Below are 13,666 nucleotides of genomic sequence, written 5' to 3' on the forward strand. Positions count from 1 at the left end.
CTCTTTAAAATGTTTTACAGGCGATAATAAAAACAAAAATACACATTGAATCTGGATGTGCAAATGAGCTGTTTGTTTTTTTGGTTTTAAAGATTATATCCAAATAAAGAATATGCTTTATTTAAGAATCCAATCAGATCTTAGGTCAACAAGAAAGAAGAAAAAGAAACAAAACATCAGCTTATCCACATCTAATGTGGAATATACGCTCAGTTTCATATCCCGGTAAGCAAAATAGTAGTTGCTGTGATTTTGTCTATCAGTGAAACATTTTAAGGTTCATTTTTAATAAACAGTTTCCGCTGCTCCAAAAGTTTGAAGCATCATTTATAAGTTTTTGACACCAAAATGTCCGTATTGGTCTGAAGTTTGTCCTGCTGAAACAAGTGACCTGAAATATCTTTATATATAGTAGATCAGGGTTCCCAAACTTTTCAGCTTCTGACCTATAAAATAACAGCAACAAAGGTGTGTGACCCCATCTGTTGGCTGTTTAAATATCCAAAAGTGCTAATGATCCTATTAAATAAGGGCATAATGACAACACAAAGTCTTGGCATCCATTTAGCTGTTTTTTTAAATTATTAAATGACTTGTATTTCAATTCTCTGTAACAGTTATGGTGTAAATATATCATAAAAACTGGGTTTTTAATTGTAACTTGATATCTGGAGATTATCTAAGGACCCCTACATGATGTTGGGTGGCCCACATTGGGGTCCCAACCCCAACTTTGGGAATCAATGTAGTAGATTATAATAATCAAGATGGCAGCAGAAGTTGGTCCAATAACAAGTTTTCCTTTAACATTAAGCTGATGGTGCGTTCTCACGTGCACAGCTTCCTCGTGTCATGTGCACTAATGCACAACCATCGCCGATTCTGTGCACTGATAACAAACAGAATGGCCCCTTTCCTCCTTTCAGCCCAGGGCATGTGATGTGCATGATTTCCAAGTATCTTCGTCTCAGGCTGAATTAAACGGGCTTAGGTTTAAAACAACTGTGGAGGATGGATCCGAGCGCTTCTGTTTTTAAGGTTGTGCCGTTTATAAACCCGAACAACCATTTGGGTTTCTGTCCTTTTCTTTTTGGACTCGCAGAAATGTGAGGGACACTTCTCCGTCTTTACTCAGTCTCTGCGGGAAGCTATTTTTAGAACATCATCCTGCTGCTGACCTCTGGCCAGTAACCTCGTTAACTTGTTTATTTGCTGTAATGTAATTCTAAAACCTTTTCAGATTTCCATAGTCCCTGTCCCTTGTTATTTTGAAGCCTGTTGCTAGTGTTTAACTCAAAATGACAACTTTGTGAAATTAAATATTTGGTCATTGAGACCCAGACGTTGAGCAAGAGTGGACGCGACCCACCGGTGAAGATGTGCGCCTCTGTTTAAATGATTTGATATGTAGTTTGCAGATCAAAAACTAGTCCGGTGCTTTTCTCCTCCCATGATCTGTTTGCTTTGTGATGTTTCTCTGACGCTTTGGATACCCGTTCCTTTTACCTGTCAGTAATTGTAGATCCCGTCAAACAGAAATTGAGCAGTTCAGGCTAAAAACAACTGCCTCCGAGCACTTTCAGAGACAGAAACTGAAATTTAATCCAATTACACTTAGTAGGTGTACAGCATTTGTCTGGACAAGTGTGAGCTTTTCTGCTGAGGCAAGTAAGAAGCTAAAATCAACATAAGATAAACTAAAGTCAACGTGGAAAACAACTGAAGGAAATAATTACACAGGGCAACATATAAAAGAAACATTTGGTAAAAAAAAAAAAGAGAAAACTACTAAATGTAAGCTTAAACTTTGATAAAATGTATAATCTATTACAACAAATATATATATGTGTACGTGTGTGTGTGTGTATAAATAAAAGCCTTCAGCATTCTGGTAATGGATACAAAAGTTCAAACATAACAGGTGTCACTGAAAAACAAGATTTCGAGATTTTTTGTTTTTGTTTTTATTGTACAATTTTACAATTACATTTTGTACAAATGCTGGTAACAAAAGAATTAAACTCGGGCTGTAAGAAGAAATGTTTTCTGGGGGCCTGAAAACAAAAAATGTCCGTGGGCAACGCACCATCTTCTGCTGTTTTTGAGAGCAACACAGACACGGAGGTGGCTCGGCGAGGCTTGGTCTTATTCGCTCGCGTCAGGTGTAGAAGCTGCATGATTGTTACCAAATACCTGATACAGATCGAGATCTTGTACTAATATTAAAAATAATAAAAGAAAAAATGTGTGTGTGTTGTAGTGGCAGAAGAAGCGGGAACTTGTTCGTTTGTTGTTTGGTCCAGGTCCAAATAGTTAAGAAGCCGAGGTGCAGGGTCAGAGGTCGTCAGGTGGGGTTTAGGAGCGGGTGTACTTCCCCCAGATGTGAAGCATGAAGACTGAAGCAATAAACAGGAGGCTCATCACCAGGACCGGCACTGGACCGCTGTCATAACAATGAGACACTGATTAATACCCAGATTAACACACACAGAGCAGTGCTGTAACCCCGACCAGAGAATCTCTGAGCGGAGGCTGATTTTATTGATGAGATTTGGAAACGAGGAGGGGCTCTCATCTCTGAAGGAGGCTCTGAGATGAGGGGGTGGAGGTGGGGCGGAGGAGCGCATTGCTAAGTAGCAGCATTGCCATGCCAACCTCCTCCTTGGCGCCCCCCTCTCCCCCCCCCCGTCAGAAAGCAGTAATTGAGTTGACCTTTCAGAGTGGATCCTTTAATGAAGCTTTGAGGCCGACGTCTAACGCGGGAACAAACACGCACTCGATATACACCACTGTACGGCGAGTCTGCCCTCCTTCGACTGCTGGAGAGACGCACTCAATAACGACCACAGCACCATTGATCAGCCATGACTGGCGATGGCCTGGAGACAGGATGCCTCCTCTAACATCAGGGGCGAGTAGAGCGCAAGTTTGAGGATGAGAGTTTTCAAAAGCATACTCTCCTAACATAATTATGTGTGCATAAACACTCACACACACACACACGCTGAAATCAAGCTGGTCCACAGCTCTTATACATCATTTGTTCCGTAAGAAAGTCACGTCTGCCCAATTTCCTACCAATAACCATCTTAAGAATCGGAAATCTTGAGAATTATTGCCTTTAAGTGAAGCGTGTTAAAATGTCAAAGGCTAAATTTGTGAGTTTACAGGTACAGCTGCTTTATAATGGCTGCTTTTATAAAGTGTACTCACACTTTGAGGCCTGGCGAGTCTTCAGTGTAGAAGCGCCACATGCCCCCGGTTCCCGCGGATCCTGTGGTCCTGCCTCCGCTGCGTGTACTGCTGCTGGCAGCTTTTCTGTGAAGCACAAAAAGGAAACACACAACTGAATCTAAAACGCATGGAAAAAATTTCGGAAATATCAACTTATTCCACATTGCTGACGTCAACGTGGTACAAAACACATTTTAAGAAAACACACACACATAGAGCGAAAGTCAGGTCTTGACTGAAATAACAGCAAAACTGATCAAACTTTACAAATTAGGCTCGAAACAATCTTGTGGTCATTGACATTTAAAAACAATTAGCTAAAAAAACAAGGCTATGAGACACTATATTCAGAATATAATCTTAGAACAACTACTGTAGCAGGTGATGAGGAAGTGGACTGATTCATGGCTGCTTCACTCATGTGTACAGATTAAAGGGAGGTTCATTAACCTCCCTCTTCATTACCTGAAGAGGTAATGAAGAGGATTGGTGGTAATGGGTAATAATGAGAGAGAAGCAGCCTTATGATTACACACTGATGAAGTCCAAAACACATCATTCATCAACTTCAATATGAGGGAGGTTCACAAAAATACAGGAGCTGGTGAAGGAGGGCCAACTGATCGTCATCATTTTAAACAGTGTTGACAAAAAATAAAAAGTCAGCACTGAGAATCTTTTAAGTGGTTATTAGATTGTTGTCGATGTAATGGCTACTTTCCTACAGTTGTGTCAAACATTAAGATGCATATGAAAGAAAATTTAATCAGTAAGTGTTTAATAAAAGCCATATCTACAGAAAAGAGGAAAAAAGGCGCCTTTTTATTAATGTTTTCTTAATAACCATCTTAATCACAAGCCGGTTCTTCAATAAAGCATGGTGTTCATTCTGGAAAATTAGGTTATTTAAAAGTAAAAAATAAGCTGCACTTGTATATATAAAAAAAAAATCTTTCTAAACTTAGCTAAGTTTACAGAGTGTTTTTCGTTGACACGTGGCTGCCATGCAATATGCTGCCGCTGGGCGTTAACTTCATATAAAAGCCGAGTGAAAAGCAGTCGACACGTTTGAGCAACTTGTTGTTTCGGAAATGGAAATTTTTCCCCATTAGAAAATGGAATAGGAAGTAAAGTCTAAAAATACACTTGTTTTCCATAGTCCAGTTTCCTCCATACTTATCCAAACCTGGAAAATACTAAAACCAAATTCTACACTTTTCAACCCTGCATTAAAAACAGAACACTAAAATTCACTTTTCTGTTTTTTGGGTTTTTTTTTTGATAATGATGATAAAGGAGAACAGTCAATTTAAATTCTCTCCTAGGTGCTAAACTCTAACTGGAAAGAAAACAAGTAAATCATGGCGTTACATTTTTCTGTAACTAGATGAAACCCTGTTATCGTTCTAACACAACTACCAGATCTGGATTATCTAAGATGGCTGCGTCCATTTGTGCCGTTTAAACAGTCTTGTTTAAAAACAGGCTGTAGAAAGGAACAAGTTTTATACTTTCAGAAATTTTGTTGTTTATTGTTTTACTGACGCGCTATCAAAGACATTTTCGTGTTACACCTTCATAACTACTTGAGTGGGAACACTATATATATGTTGAGGTGTTCAACTTTAAATATTTGATGACTGCACTTTAGCGAGTACCTCAGAACATTTTAGTTTGACCGCAAACACAAAAGCAGAAGTCTGAAAACTTGGATTAGCAGCAAAAACAGTGGCAGTTAACGCTGGCATTATAACTTCTCTTAAAAACCAACTATTGACCCGTGAATCAGTTTGACAAATCTAACAAACTCACAACCTTAGAAAGCAAACAAACAAAAAAAAAAAGAACCTCTTTTTTTTGTCATATCTACCATGTGCAATTCTTATCTACAAAACCTAGGAGCAAAGCAGATCTATTTACATTTTAATAAGTTCCATTGAAAAATAACTATTTAATAACTATTTATTAATAGTTATTTAGTTATTTATTAATAGTTATTTTTCATAAAATTTACATGTGTTGTTATTTTCATATTTGGTGTCTATGACAACTGTCTCATTAAAATACATTTAAAAAGGCAATAAAACAATTAATCTTAAGTATGTGTTTACCAATCTGTTGATGACCAAAGTGGTATGTTTGTGAAAGTTTAACAGTCACTTCATGAGATCACGTACCTCTGTCGGACCGTGGAACCTGCTGCCCGGGGAGCCACTGTTTTGCTGGGGGAACGGCTGGACGCCCCAACATTAGTTGCACTTGCTGCTGGTCCAGGCTACAATAAAAAACAAACCAAGAAGTTGAAAACATATGAATAGGGTTCATGCACAAAACATCCAGTTAATGAGCTATTATTTGGTTTCCCACTGTGTCACAGTAAGCTCTATGCAGGTGGGTTTAACAATAAATAATCACTTTGTTTACACATCAATTAATATATATACACACAATATTACAAATATCCAAAGTAAAGACACACAAAAATAAACAGTCATCGAATTTGCTTAATTTCAAGTCTTCAATATATCTCCAACCCTTACCATCCCTAGTAAAATTTATAACAGCCTATCAGTCAAAAGAATCATTACAGAAATATATTTCCTTGTTCCCATCAATAAAATCATTAATACATTTTTTATAGCTTAGAAAGCTCTTTTGAAAAAAAAAAATTATGTAATAACATTTTATAAGGACATCAGGCACAGTTTCACTTGTGTCCATGATGTTTGGTTATAATGTCAGTATTTTGTGATCCAAGATTGTTATTGAAAATAAATCCCTTTTTGCCCCTCTTAACTCTCTTTTTACCACACACTGTAATAAAAGCATGCTTTTCAACTTTGCAGATATGTTCATATTCAAGTATACATAAATATTCGTACCAATTATGGCTTGCTTTGTTGAGCCAATACCAAAGTCTTTGGTATTATTCTTTTTCCCCCCAAAGAGGAGTCCATTTGTTGAGCATTTTGAACACGCATGGTGTTTCTTGTTTAAAATCCTGATCCATTTCATAGTTTGATTCTGAGCTGTGCAGTTTGTCAGACTGCTAGCATGATTATTTCTAGCTCAACTGACTAATGGCAAATCAAATTTCAACACCAAAGCAGAAAGTTTCCTTTTAATGTGTTCACATACATTTAAAATGAATGAATTCGGTGCTGAGTGGATTTTTATAAAGGTGTTCGTCCTATTTCGGTGTAAGAAAAGCAGCCACGTCCACAAGATGATGGACTAGCTAGCTAGCTAACTGACAGCACAATGATCACTTGAATCTAAATGAATGCTACTATCTGAGCTAGCTAGCTTTAACGGTGCTGTCCTTTTCAGATGAAAATAGCAACATTACCATTTTGTTATGAGTGTCCTTGTGCGAGTCTAAAGCCTGAGCTCCTCTTCGACCTGAATTCCACGTCAACTGAACAGAAGACCGTGATTTTGCGAATTGGTCAAAACTTCAGAAGAGATCCCACAAAGCTGACGAGCGTCTAAAAAGGGACACGAATGCTAAATTCAAGACCAGCGAAGGCGACCAAGTAGATGCCTGATCAACGGAAATGATTCGACACAAAATTAGGCTTTTTAGATTTTCTTATGAGTTTGTTTTTTATTCCACTCGGTAGAAAGTAGTTATCTAAATAAAAGAAAAATAGAAAATAATATTTATGAAAAACTAAACTGTGCATTAAACGAAAGGCAAATGTTGATTTGCCTTGACGCTGAGAAAGACGTGTCTCACAGTGAAAGACGTGCCATAAAGTGAAGGAAACAGGTGCCATTGTGGTTCAATCGCGAAGCTCGCTTAGGTATATTACAACAAGCAATATGAGCCAAAATGGCGTCTAACTGTCAGAGTTTCTTGAAATCCGTTGTTGGCTAGGCGACTTTAATCAATGGTTTCTAAACCTAAACAGGATAGTGGAGAGATTCAAAGGTAAACACACAAATCTATTTCATATTTTAGACGAAATTAAACGTGGCTCTAGTCTTGGGTTACAAATGCTTCTTTCGGCTTATGTTGCTTTCAAAAAATGGCTAACAGGATAGTGCCAATATTCGTATTAGTTAAGCTTGAGACGTCCGTCTTTTGCTAAAACAAACAGCAAACTCAGAAGTTTGTGTTTGTGTGAGTTTGACATTTTGCTTAAGTGCCATCTAGCCGTAGAGTTAGCATATTCTACATGATATATGGTGTTCATTGGGAGCATATAATGTGTAGTAAAACACTCTCACTGTGCTTTTAGTGACAGAGGTTATAATTGTAAGACGTCACAAACCTCAGTTACAATATATCTAATAATTTTAAGAAAAGTTTACTTCTTGTGCTTAAAGAATAGTTTTATAAATCAACCTCCAATTCTTTTTGCTGCAGCCAAACAGAACTGGTTGTTTCTTTTTCAAATGTTTACATTGTTTCAATGCCTCTTAATGTAATTTTTTTAAAAACAAATTTAAGGTTTAGTCTTTACACTTGTGCTTTTTAGTTTATTAACAATGTCCACTGGTTGCCAATTTGGATTATATATTGGCGGTTTATGTGTTTGATTACATTTAAAACTTTGTGAATCAGTCTTTTTAATTTAATTTTTTCTCCTTTATTTTGTGCAGGATGGCCCGGGTGGTGTTTCTCCATCCGGATCTTGGGATTGGAGGGGCGGAGAGGCTAGTGGTCGATGCCGCCGTTGCCCTGAAGTCTCAGGGATGTAGTGTTCAGATCTGGACGGCCCATTACGACCCAACACGCTGCTTCTCTGAGACCCTGGACCCAGACCTGCCTGTGGTGTGTTAAAACACAACCTACTGTGTAGCATGACCCTTCAGAGATTAAAATGAATCTAAAACCTTTCCATTAAAACAACACTCGCAGACATTTTATAATTTCTGTTATTTCTCTGAAAGGTATGTGCTGGTGACTGGTTACCTACCAGTGTGTTTGGCTACCTGCATGCCCTTTGTGCATATATAAGAATGATCTATGTGGCTCTGTACCTGGTCTTCCTCAGCGGTGTGGAGTATGACGTCATCTTCTGTGACCAGGTGAGTTATCCGTCACTAGTCTGGGTTTCTCTTTATTACCAATGTTTGCAGTTGCAGTGTCTATCTTATACTTTTGTTTCTACACTTGAATATTTTGTTTCACTTGATTCTAGGTGTCAGTGTGCATACCTGCACTGCGATTGTCCCGTCAGAGAAAGAAAGTTCTGTTCTACTGCCACTTCCCGGACCAACTGCTGACCCAGAGAACATCCGCCCTAAAGAAGTTTTACAGAGCTCCCATAGACTGGTTGGAAGAACGCACCACTGGCATGGCTGATATGGTAAATATGGACGACTGGAGCATTGTGTCATATATTTTTGTCCGATTATTTTTGTTTTATTGTCTGATTTTAAGAGAAATATAAATGGCTTAGAAGAACTGCAGTGATGTCTTAGTGATGACTTGAACAACTTAACCAAATGATCACATACAAAATAAAATTGAATTAAAGCAAAGCCTGACACTCTTGCATGCTTGTGGTCAAATGGTCTGATAATGAAAAAGCAGACATTTTCAACTATTTGAGCTGCATTGGTGCATTAATATCATCAGTGGTAATATTGCTGTTAACAATAGTTGAAGTATTAATGATATTATGCGAGGTCCTCAAATTCTTGTTTCAATAATCCTCAAGGATCCTCAAAGACGTCTAATCTGAAAAATCTGATAGTTGAAGCTGATAGTGCTGAAAAAAACGCTGTATGAACCTTCTTCAGTTTGTAATTTAATCAAGCAGCGAAAGTAACAAGCTGGAGGTCAAGTTGTGGTCTGGAGGGTCACGAAAATATTCCAAGAAAACTGATCATTTTGCAAGATAGGCAGATCAGACGTAGTTCTTGAAAGAAATATTTTAGAAGACTCCAAGAAAGCTGTGCATTGCTTTGCTGGTAAGATCACATGATGGTTCCTGGAAGGACAATTAGAAGAAAAATAATTATTTTCCTGGAACTTTACTTCAAAATCCACCATCAAAAATGTGAAAATAAATGCCTAACAATGTGTAATATATATATATATATATATATATATATATATATATATATATATATATATTTAGAAGAATTCTACATTGATGTGGTGCTTCCCCCCCAACTACTTCACAACTTGATCATTTTTACATATTTGGTTTAATAACATGTATATTGTTGTCATTGTAAGCAGCTTAAATAACCCAGAGTAATTATTTCAAATACATTTCAGCCTGATTCTCATTGTGAAGCAGTTGAAAAAGCTCAGGGCCTAAATTGAAGTATAAGACTTTAATTTTTAGTGCATAGTTTGGGGACAAAAAGACAAACCTTATGCTCCGATCGAAGTTAAAGTGAATTAAACACTTGTGATCAATGTGAGATCATAATGAACTAATCTCTCTTTACTGTGTAGATTCTGGTAAACAGCCAGTTCACCGCAGGCGTCTTCAGTGAGACCTTTCAGAGTCTGAGCAGAGTGCAGACAGATGTCCTCTATCCTTCCCTGAACACGCAAACCTTTGACCAGGCGTCCACGGAGGCTCAGGGTCTGCAAGGCCTGCTTCCTGAGGGAACTTCCCACATGTTTCTGTCTCTGAACCGATACGAGAGAAAGAAGAACTTGGGTCTGGCTCTGGAGGCGCTGGCAGTCCTGAGGTGCAGCCTTCCACCTGCTCAGAGAGCAGGCGTTCACCTGGTGGTGGCGGGGGGCTACGACGATCGCGTCACCGAGAACGTTCAGCACTACACTGAGCTGAAAGAATTAGCCGAGCAGCTGCACCTGGAGGACTGCGTCACGTTTCTGCGCTCCCCCTCCGACTCCCTGAAGGTGGCGCTGCTGCGGGGCAGCGCCGCGGTTCTTTACACCCCCAGCAGGGAACATTTTGGGATAGTTCCTGTGGAGGCCATGTACTGCTGCTGTCCTGTTATCGCTGTGAACTCTGGGGGGCCCCTGGAGAGCGTGGCAGATGAGGAGACGGGCTTCCTGTGCGAGCCCACCGCCGACGCCTTCTCTAAGGCCATGGAGAGGCTTATCAGGGAGCCACAGCTCCGCAGGGACATGGGACAGGCCGGGAGGAGGAGGGTGCAGGAGAGGTTCTCTCTTCAGGCCTTCTCAGATCAACTCTACGGGTACATCGTCCAGCTGAACCAGTGATTGGAAGGCAGGTGTGAATCTGATGTCTGCATAGTGTTAAGGTTGATGTATGTGTAAATGTGAGGGGTGGGGGTCTATTATAAGGACAATTAATCAGCATTCCCCTGGAGGGGTTGCTGAGAGGCGAGAAAAAAGGATGGAATTTCTTTACCAATTAAGAAACAAGAAATTAGTTTACCTGCCCTGTCTCTGGAAAAAAAAAAAAACACCATGTGAATGTCGCATCGTGGCAACCAAGAGTCTGAGAAACGAGTCTCCACAAAGAATTGATTATTAGAAAAATGTTTTCTTGCTGTTTGTGCGAGTCCTTTTCTACAGTACTCTTTGTTTTTGCGTGTTCTGGTGGATGCAGAAGAAGAAGAATGCTGTTATCACCACGTGCCATCGGGCAGATCAATAAACCAGATGCTTTTCGCTGGATCCTGTCTGTCCACAGCTTTGTTCCTCCCCCCTGCATTCAGAAGACACTGGCCTGTCCGTGACTCCTGCAGCTGCGCAGAGGTTATTAGTAGATGATGGAGTGTTTGGCTTTATTAGAGGTCTGGCTGATGGGCAGTGTTGCCTGTGTCTGGGTCATTATCAATGAGGAGAATAGCAGAAGGTCATTGTGTCTGCGCGTTGGCCTCCTCAGCCTTCCTACTGTATAGAAATGCTCTTATTGACATTCTTGAAGTCTTAATAAACAAGAAGACACATAGTTTCTTATGAGTCTTACTTTGTTGGTAAGTTGTTGTTTTTTTTGTCCTTTTAATAAACTCAGCTAAAGATTTTCTAGGAGGCACAGAAACATTGTTAATGCTTTGGATGTATTTGATCGTCCAGCAGATTGTTGAATAAAAACATTCGCGACCAAACGGCAGCCAAAACTTTTTATTTTGCTCGTTAACAGATGAGGGAAAAATCGCTGAAGATTTTAAACTCGTGTCTCCATCCGTTGTTCCATTATCAGTTCCAAAGTCTGCGTTGTAGCTGAATGAGCCTCGTTCTTACTCTTGAAGGGAATCTAATGAACGAATACAGTAAATTTTAAATGTATTTTTTAAAATAAACATAATTTTCTTGTTGTTTCTAGCTGTTTAAGTGGCTTAAATTACCACAAAACAGGCCAGTTTTCAATAATTCAGTTAATCAGACTTCATCACCAGCCATCATACAATGAAATGTGGGCAATAATTAAAGTGTGTGGGCACACATTTGTCTGTCTGTCAGCAAAGTCTGTCATGAACCAAAGGTCGAATTTTAAACCATTAATTGACTATTAGAAGATTTTCTCAAACATTATTCTGCAGATAAACTTAAATCATGTCTGCTGAATCAGCGTCACCCACCTGGCTGCTCAGGGCGTGGCCGTATCGAACAAACGTGGCGAAGTGCTCGCTGTTGAAGTTCACCATGTCGTATTTGAACTCCTGTTCCAGGAAGATCTCACAGCGAACCGTCATGATCTCCTGCGGAGACGCGGCCAGGTTGTGTTTGCTGTTGTTGACCCTGATGCGAGTTCCTGCCAGCGACCTGACGTCGGCGAGGCGCTGCTTGCAGATTCTGGTCTTCTTCAGAACACGATTGCCTTTCGATTTGGGGATCATCAGCTGGAGGAAGCTGCGGCACGCTTTCTGTGTCACGTCCTCGTCTAAATTAAAGAGTTTTTTTTTTTAACAGAAACAAATGCATCGTGTGTTGAAGTGGAAAAATGTGTTTATAAGGGAAAATTTAGTAAAGGTAACAAATCTTACCTCCCACCCCAAAATGGATGACATGACCATCCCCAGCGTAAACAGCCCAGAGAGACAGCCCTAACCACGGGTTTACGAACTCGATCAAGTCTCCCATCTCTGCTGTGGACACACTCTGATCAATCTAAGGAGAAAACAAGTATTTAAAATGAAAATAAGGTTGGGGGGGGAAAAAGTAACAGTGAAAATCAAGTAGAAAAACAGTAGAAATCAAGCTTCCTTGAAGGAATTAATATTGTCTGCCTCCTTTTTTTTCCACAGTTTTAGACTAAGATCATCTTGTGTTGACAGAGTTGTAGCTGTTTTGGTCAAACAGACGGAATTGACTCCAAATAGTTCACGCCAGAATTTTAAATAAAGATCTTGTGCAACCTGTTAGAGCTCAGAGTACAATTTCAGGATCCAGCTCAGCTACTGCCAAACCAAATTTCAGGTCATTATCTGTAAAACTGACTGAATTTTAACCATTTTTATGGTTGGCTGTGGCTGCCATCTTGATTTTCGTTGACTCCGATGGTTGAGCAGTTGCAGATGTGCATCCAGTGATTACTTTCTGCAAGTTTCATTAAAATTCATCCAGAAGCTCATGAGATATTCTGGTAACAGACAGATACACACATGTGCACATGCAGACATGGACAAAATCATTAGATCGCCTTTGCCTTTCGGCGGAGAGTGATAATAAATATTTGGAATCACTCATCGATGCATTAAATCAGAACTGTAATGGCATATGTCTTTAACGTCTGGATGCTGGATCGTAGCACAACAAAGTCTAAGCTGTAATGATCTTGACAGTACTGCACGTTTGGGTGTAAATTATCTGCAGATTTTAAATGAAGCTCACCTGTTGCCCTGTCATTTGGGGAAAAAAGTTGCTCCAGTTTCCCAAAAGGTCCATTGCTGCTGTGGGTTGATGTTCACTGGTTGCGTAAAGCGCCTTTGTTGGTTACGAGGGAGCTGTGATCAGGTTGTGCAACGTTCGCCTTGACTGTAAGGGTTTTAAGACGATAGGGAGTCTTAATGTGTAACCTATTGATGATATGTGTTCTTTTATTAATCAAGTCCAGTCAACCGTGCTCCACGCTCAGAAACGTCCATTTGTTTCACTTGGATTTTTTTGTTCACCTGCATTGAGTTTCCAAATCCCCGCGTCTCATATTGATTCTTCAGAGTCAATTTCAAAGACTGAAAAGCAAAGAAACCGACAGCAACGCGACTTGTTTTCCGGAAGTTCAAATTATTTGTCCCTGTAGGTCCAATTAGTACCAGTGACTGTGGTCTTATTTAAGTTCCACCGTGTGGAATATCTCAGCGATTCACCTCCAGTCAATTAATTGTACGCGACCCTTTTTTTTTTTTTTTTTTTACATGATCGCAAATAAGATATATTTTCTCGTTTAATATTCAAGATGGGTTCAGTCTAGGAGCTCAAATCTTTGCACCCTTGACGTCTGAATTATGGATTGTTGAGCTGAAACTTTGACAGATGAAGTGATCATATAGGAGTTAAGTTACTTTTGGAGCATTTTAAAGC

General features: G+C 39.5%; 3 protein-coding genes across 4 annotated transcripts; 1 reads left to right on the plus strand and 2 right to left on the minus strand.

Moving 5' to 3' along the window:
- Nucleotides 1-1,940: 1,940 nt before the first annotated feature.
- sec61b (SEC61 translocon subunit beta) lies at nt 1,941-6,741 on the minus strand. Its single transcript, XM_017425058.3, has 4 exons — nt 6,584-6,741; nt 5,412-5,509; nt 3,214-3,318; nt 1,941-2,443 (listed from the first exon to the last, which is right to left on the minus strand). The coding sequence occupies exons 1-4, from the start codon at nt 6,584-6,586 to the stop codon at nt 2,356-2,358; spliced, it is 294 nt and encodes a 97-aa protein (XP_017280547.1). The 5' UTR covers nt 6,587-6,741; the 3' UTR covers nt 1,941-2,355.
- Nucleotides 6,742-7,030: 289 nt separating this feature from the next.
- Nucleotides 7,031-11,093, plus strand: alg2 (ALG2 alpha-1,3/1,6-mannosyltransferase). The gene is made up of 5 exons (XM_017425055.3): nt 7,031-7,168; nt 7,843-8,014; nt 8,134-8,271; nt 8,385-8,552; nt 9,656-11,093. The coding sequence occupies exons 1-5, from the start codon at nt 7,128-7,130 to the stop codon at nt 10,394-10,396; spliced, it is 1,260 nt and encodes a 419-aa protein (XP_017280544.1). The 5' UTR covers nt 7,031-7,127; the 3' UTR covers nt 10,397-11,093.
- Nucleotides 9,069-13,092, minus strand: LOC108241119 (phospholipase A and acyltransferase 4). Of its 2 annotated transcripts, none has more exons than XM_017425057.3 (4): nt 12,977-13,092; nt 12,130-12,253; nt 11,725-12,026; nt 9,069-9,179 (listed from the first exon to the last, which is right to left on the minus strand). In XM_017425057.3, the coding sequence occupies exons 1-4, from the start codon at nt 13,028-13,030 to the stop codon at nt 9,123-9,125; spliced, it is 537 nt and encodes a 178-aa protein (XP_017280546.1). In that variant the 5' UTR covers nt 13,031-13,092; the 3' UTR covers nt 9,069-9,122. The 2 variants fall into 2 exon arrangements, with proteins under 2 accessions (XP_017280546.1, XP_017280545.1); XM_017425056.3 differs by lacking the exon at nt 9,069-9,179 and adding an exon at nt 11,252-11,399.
- Between the last annotated feature and the right edge of the window lie 574 nt (nt 13,093-13,666).

The sequence above is a fragment of the Kryptolebias marmoratus genome, linkage group LG16 (assembly GCF_001649575.2).
Source record: "Kryptolebias marmoratus isolate JLee-2015 linkage group LG16, ASM164957v2, whole genome shotgun sequence".
NCBI lineage: Eukaryota > Metazoa > Chordata > Actinopteri > Cyprinodontiformes > Rivulidae > Kryptolebias > Kryptolebias marmoratus.

Coding starts and splice junctions, on each gene's coding strand:
- sec61b (XM_017425058.3), bottom strand. Junction 3,319..5,411: donor GGTTCCACGGTCCGACAGAG/GTACGTGATCTC, acceptor TGTGCTTCACAG/AAAAGCTGCCAGCAGCAGTA. Junction 2,444..3,213: donor GACTCGCCAGGCCTCAAAGT/GTGAGTACACTT, acceptor TTGTTATGACAG/CGGTCCAGTGCCGGTCCTGG.
- alg2 (XM_017425055.3), top strand. CDS start 7,128: ATGGTTTCTAAACCTAAACAGGATAGTGGAGAGATTCAAAG. Junction 7,169..7,842: donor GATAGTGGAGAGATTCAAAG/GTAAACACACAA, acceptor TATTTTGTGCAG/GATGGCCCGGGTGGTGTTTC. Junction 8,553..9,655: donor CCACTGGCATGGCTGATATG/GTAAATATGGAC, acceptor TTTACTGTGTAG/ATTCTGGTAAACAGCCAGTT.
- LOC108241119 (XM_017425056.3), bottom strand. CDS start 13,030: ATGGACCTTTTGGGAAACTGGAGCAACTTTTTTCCCCAAATGACAGGG. Junction 12,027..12,129: donor CATCCATTTTGGGGTGGGAG/GTAAGATTTGTT, acceptor TCTTTAATTTAG/ACGAGGACGTGACACAGAAA. Junction 11,400..11,724: donor GCCACGCCCTGAGCAGCCAG/GTGGGTGACGCT, acceptor TTCGTTCATTAG/ATTCCCTTCAAGAGTAAGAA.